Source organism: Phoxinus phoxinus (genome assembly GCF_949152265.1).
Source record: "Phoxinus phoxinus genome assembly, chromosome: 21".
In the NCBI taxonomy this organism is placed as follows: domain Eukaryota; kingdom Metazoa; phylum Chordata; class Actinopteri; order Cypriniformes; family Leuciscidae; genus Phoxinus; species Phoxinus phoxinus.
Window position 1 is genome coordinate 26682533 of NC_136896.1, and position 6000 is coordinate 26688532.

Consider the following 6000-nt stretch of genomic DNA (forward strand, 5'->3'; position numbering starts at 1 on the left):
TGGACGCATGCTATTGCTTTGCTTAGCACGTGAATCTTTGAGTAGATCAATTTCATAAAATAGTCCATAAAGGCTTTCCATAAAAAAAATAATTAGGTTTGAATATACAGGAACTGCGAATCTGGCTTATATAGGCTAAGTCTATAAATATAGCACACCAACCTGAGCACACACACATACACACCTTAACGTTTTATCTGACCATGGATGACACTAGATCTCATATCGGCACTTTTGATGAATGGCTACACTATTTTTTAATTATTATAATGTCACATTTTGTTCTATAGCCTAACAACTAAATTAGCACATGTTTCTATTTATTTCCTATAATTGGCTGATGCATCATCATCCTGCACATGCTAGACTTAGGCCTAACATGTTATCATTTAAAAGTAGGCCTAAATGCACATTGTTCATATCATTGTTCTTCTTCCCCCATGTTACCCTATCTGATATCTATGTGCTTATTCCAGGTTAATAGGTCTACATTAATAGGCTACAGAAAGGCATAGGCCTACAGACCGTTGAAGGCCTATAGACCTTATTCACAGCAGCGCCATCTTTTTTTAACGGGAAGGAAAGTGAGGCTCTGAGGGATAGACATATCTTCAGTGGGACGTAGTGTTATTCAATGTGTTTTTGGATGATTCTGCTGACGAAAAACGAGCATATCTTTCCGAGAATTTCAGTAGACAAAAAGCAACAACAACAAAACAGACAATATGAGCTGTGGAAAAAGCTGCGCAGCCTCGCTATTATGACGCTGCTCTAAATCAGGTCTATACGTTAAAAACCGCGGGAAGGCGGAATCTGGGAGGGAACAAAATGCCGCTTTGAAATACCATGCTGTACTCATTTGCATATCTACCTGTAAACCTCATGGGGGTTTTCTAGGCCTACGTCTGATGCCTTTGTTTGCCCTGTCTATTCTTGTTGTGACCGACTATCCCTAAAGCGCAAGGCTTTATTTCAGTAGTCACCCCCTCCTTCGCTGTAGTCTTTCTTGTTATCTGCCAACAGAATACTAATAAAATCCAGTGACTCCAACATGTCTGCTCGCCTGTCGCCTCCTACAGCTTCTTTGCACGCAGACCTACCAGGCTTATGCATGCAAACACATCACAAAATAACATCTGTCTGACTTAACCCTTTCATAAGAGCCGAACAAAGCGATATCACTGCATATTTGTAAATACTTAGAATATAGCCTATCAAATGTGTGCACAATTGCAGATTTTTTTTTGTAACATATTATCAGGGTAAGCTGCATTAAATGAAAGTAGTAGTAAATCAGGAAATATTTTCAATTCTCATTTATTCAGCTTGACAGAATAACAATAACACTACTTACAGGAATATAAAAATGGTTCGAGCACCACCGTGCAATCTTTCGAAGTGACACGAATTTAGTGGTTCTGTTTTATTTAAACACATATGTACAGCTTTCAACATTTTGTACAAGTCTATATATAACTTATGTCCTGAGTCTCTGACGCGCGCCGCACCATCCCACATTGTGGGTGGCGTGACTGATAACTATAGGCTACACAATTGGGGTTTAATCATTCTTTAAAACGTATTTTTTAATATTCATCCATCAGTGAACAAAACATGAAAACAAAGGAAGTCATAAAACATAATAACTTAAAACCACTCTAAACTTTCTTTACATGGTTGAACCTACACATATGTGCATATGAAATAGGTCTGAGTAGCCGGGACACATTGAAACATCGTTATTAGTATAGGCTACTGATATTTCAACACAAAGCATTCATATCAACAGATATGCGTTTAAACAGTCCACAAAATGCCACCACAAGTGTGCCGTTCCCCCAGATACTCGCGGAGCATCTTTCAGCTTATTTCTGTGGAGTTTTTCAAAAGTCTTTCCAACTCTTATATGAAACTCTTCCATCAGTGTCTGTTAATACACGGCCCCCACGCTCGGTGCTGGTCCTGGGTGGTGCACTGGATGCTGTAAATGTGATCCCTGCTGGTACCAGTGATTGCTGTAATCTTCCATGTAGGGGGGTGTGGAACTGAGGGGTGGCTGGGGGATCTGGCCCCGGTTGACCTGGCTAGTGTGCGCGTTACTGTCCCAAACAGCCGGGGATGGAGGGGAGTTGCAGGCCATGGAGTCGCTGGCGTTCGGGCTGTGATCCAGCGGAACCTCGCCGTTCTTGTAAAGTTTCTTGAACTTGGATCTCCGGTTCTGGAACCAGATTTTGACCTGTTCAAAAAGAAAAAAAAACGACGTTCGCGTCAGTTTTTCTTTTGGACATTGTAAACAATATTATCCAGTTAAAACGAATAATTTAAATTGAAATGCTTAATTTTTTAAGCGAAAAGCGATAGGGTCAGATCCCCCTATTAAAAGTTTGAAGTTCAAACCCCCACAAAGAGTTATTGGTAAAATAAGACCTATAGGCTAGGCTACTTTACTTGCATACAACACAACATGGTTTCATTTCAGAGTAATAAAATAGAGTTACAAGTCAAAGCACGTATTTTGGCATTTAGATAGGCACACCGAACGGAAGTCGAAGGAACCATAAAAACAGTTGCTCGTGTGCTTTTGATCATTTTAGATATTTGTTATGTATTAGGTAACTACATATTTACAAATCAATAGCCTAATATATGACAAACACTTATATGCACTTTAATACCAAGTATTTTGTGACGTTAACCTCGACAGACTGCGCCCCGAAAAGTTGGCCAATCTTTAGTCTGGATTTATTTAAATCTTTAAAATCCTTTATAAGGCAGCAAAAAAAAAATTACACTAACTTTGAATTAGATTACCAAAGTTTAAAATGACAAACAATAACGGATAGAAACAAACATTTTTATTGATATAGGTATAATGATGAAATTATTTTTTTACAGTCTAAAATTAGCTTTTATAGGTATAAGCCGTCAATTTTTAAAAGCCTATAAAACTTTCCATAGCGACATATTTTGGTAAAATTACGAAATATATATTTGTTTGTTAAAAAAAACATTACAAATAAATGTTAAACAATTATTACTTCATTAATTATGATGGTAAAAAAAATAACGATTTCCACACATCTTTTATGACCTGATAAGACTGCTGCTTATCCTTATCTCAGTGTGCTCAGTGTCAGCGATTGAAGTGCAAGAAATCGCTTTAAGCTGTTAACACAATGTCAAGTGTCAGACGAGTAATTATGTTAACAGTATTATAAGTGAATGTGAGCTGCAGTGTTACCTGTGTCTGCGTGAGCCCCAGCTGTGCGGCGAGCTCCGCGCGCTCCGGCAGCGCCAGATATTGCGCCTTCTGGAAGCGGCGCTGCAGCGCGGCGAGCTGGTAACTCGAGTAAATGGTGCGCGGCTTGCGGATTTTCTTGGGTTTTCCATTTACCATCCGAACTTCAGTCTCAGGTTCCTCTTTGACTGGAAAGAATAAAATGACAGACCACGTTATCTCAAAGTAGGATTATTTCAGGACCTAAAAGAAAACCTAAAACTGATTGGTTTAATTTTTGGGACTAAAACCAAAACATTATCGTTAAATCGTTAAACAAATAGGCCTATGCTTCTTTAAAATTAAATAAGCGACATGAGTAAAATGATACATGTATTCTAGCTCTATATCAAACGCAAAATTTGAGCACAAACAGATAGCCTTAAAACATCTTCAAGGAATGGCTGTATAATGTAATTTAGGCCAACACCAACAATAAAACATATGATGACATCTATAGCCGGAGCAGCGAGTAATAATGATTAATCGTATTACAGTCGCAATAAAAATGTCATTGGCTAATTGTTTTACAGCGACCGCAAGTCTGTTGTGATAAAGAGTACCCTTCTACCCTTCTGAAGTATATTTTATTTGAACTATGTCAATTCTTTAAATTATGACTTCAATGGGATAATAATACAGAGTAAAAACAACCAAACAAGTTAATTATTTAGGCTATAGTAGGCGATTTCTTTCTTTCTTTCTTTTTTCAAGAGAAACGCGAACTTGCGTTTTTCGAGCCGCTCACAAACACAATTGTATAACCTCTAGAAAATATTTATTTAACCCGATATAAAGAAGGCACATCCAGCCAATTTGTAGATGTACAGGCATATAGCCCACCTCTGGCATATTTTCTGAATGTAATATCTCACCCGCGCTTTGTGGTGGCGTCTGCAGGTCTCTGCTGTAATGTCCGTATTGTCTGTACGTATTGCTGTAAGGATACTCTGTCTTGGTGGGGTAAGGTCCGGCTGATGCCCCCATCCCAGACAGATTAAACTGGTGATATGAATTCATCTGTTGAGAGTATGGAGGACTCTGGTAGTATTCGTGATGGCTGCTGTAATAACCCATATCTGTAGCCGAGGACTCTGGAAGAGTCGGAGAGTCCTTAGAAGTCGGATGGCAACTCATAGAGTTCGAAAGATCGGTTGAAATACCGGGTATCTTCCTGTCATATGTCGGTCCACTCATCCTTTAGGGGAAATAAAACAAGGATCGTCCACTTTATTTCCAGGGCAGACTTGAACGAGTCATGCAGACGTTTCGATCAGGACGATGCCTGTAACACAATCCTCGATGAGCAGCTTTCTCTAACTCCCTCGGTTGAAGAACTGAAGGTAATGGCAGAGATCTGGTATGAGAAACTCTGAATTATAGGGCACATGGGTGGACGCTTGGCTCCTATTGGTTCCTCGCTTCTGATTTTCTCTCTCTCTCTCTCTCTCTCTCTCTCTCTCTCTCTCTCTCTCTCTCTCTCTCTCTCTCTCTCTCTCTCTCTCTCTTTCTCTCTCTCCCTCCAGCCCTGAGGGCGAAGCAAAGACTATCTCCGCCTCGCGCCCTAACGTCTCCATACTTCAGCTTTTGGGATTTTAGCTGTGATAATTAAGTATAGAGCACTGTAAACAAAAACAAAAAATCAATAAGTTATGACAACATATGTTTTTTACATTGCTTTAACTAAACAAAAACAAGTTAAGCAAATTTCATTTTTTTAAATAAATTATACAAGATTCACCTATTTTTTTAAGTCAGTTTAATATAATTTAAGTTGAAATCCACGTTGCTTGTATCTTCTTAAATTAGTTATAGTAAAGTGGGCTATGCATGTTTTCTTGGTGCATTAAAAAAAACATGCTTCACTAGGCTACTACAATGTGCCAAGCTTAAACACCTCCTTTATCGTTTTAATTCTGATAAATGTCAGTTATACGTGCATTATATTGTTTAATGTGACTGTTGGACTGAATTAGGTTCAACAGGGGTCTTTTAAAAAGAGTCAGTAAATTACAGAGATCTACACTCTTAAAATAAATGTTAAAATTAAAACAAAAAACAGTCTTGAAAAAAAAATTAAGTTCCACAAAAAGTTCTAGATGTGAAACAATCGCTTACTGGGGGTGTTTAAAGAACCAAGACTTAATATCTTAAGAAACTGTAACGTATAACATCAAGACCTTTTTCAACCACTAACTTGAGAACATAAAAGAGTGAAAAGGGATCTTTCCTGAACCAAAGGACCTTTCAGGAATCGTTATTTATAATAGTGTGTGAAAGGCCATAAGTGCCTGTTTTACAAAATCATTTTTAATTTAGCTCAAATGTAGGGCATGGTTGGCCATTGCTGACAATCTGTTGGAGACATTTTGATGTGATCAGTTCACTTGTTTTCTGGTTGAGAGTGTCTGCGGTGAAAGAGGTTGGATGAGTTTATCTGCCTCTCCGATCACCCCTGCGGCTCTCACTTGTGTACCCTCTTTATTATGGCAAGGCGTGGTCCCAGTACGTCTTACCCTCTTACACCCAAATAAGCTTTATCAGCCGCTGACCTGTAAATGCAAACGTGGAATAGAGGACGAGCAGAACTGTTTACTGCTCCGCGTTGTTTATTGTCGATATGCAAATGATATGCACGCGAACGCGCTGTTTCACGGTAAACGGGCTCCTCCTCCTGCGAACTTCAGCCGCAAGACATCGGGTTGTCACATACCTGATGTGCA

At 38.9% G+C, this 6000-nt stretch overlaps 1 protein-coding gene across 1 annotated transcript; it reads right to left on the reverse strand.

The window, feature by feature from the left end:
- Positions 1–1307: 1307 nt before the first annotated feature.
- On the reverse strand, positions 1308–4776 carry dlx3b (distal-less homeobox 3b). The gene is made up of 3 exons (XM_079596024.1): positions 4153–4776; positions 3242–3426; positions 1308–2236 (listed from the first exon to the last, which is right to left on the reverse strand). The coding sequence occupies exons 1-3, from the start codon at positions 4472–4474 to the stop codon at positions 1931–1933; spliced, it is 813 nt and encodes a 270-aa protein (XP_079452150.1). The 5' UTR covers positions 4475–4776; the 3' UTR covers positions 1308–1930.
- Positions 4777–6000: the final 1224 nt, after the last annotated feature.

Bases quoted from the DNA above. Each gene is read 5' to 3' on its own strand.
- dlx3b (XM_079596024.1), bottom strand. From the start codon at position 4,474: ATGAGTGGACCGACATATGACAGGAAGATACCCGGTATTTCAACCGAT. The intron at 3,427-4,152 runs GTGAGATATTAC...TATTCTTTCCAG, and splicing joins GACGCCACCACAAAGCGCGG to TCAAAGAGGAACCTGAGACT. The intron at 2,237-3,241 runs GTAACACTGCAG...CTTTTTGAACAG, and splicing joins TGGGGCTCACGCAGACACAG to GTCAAAATCTGGTTCCAGAA.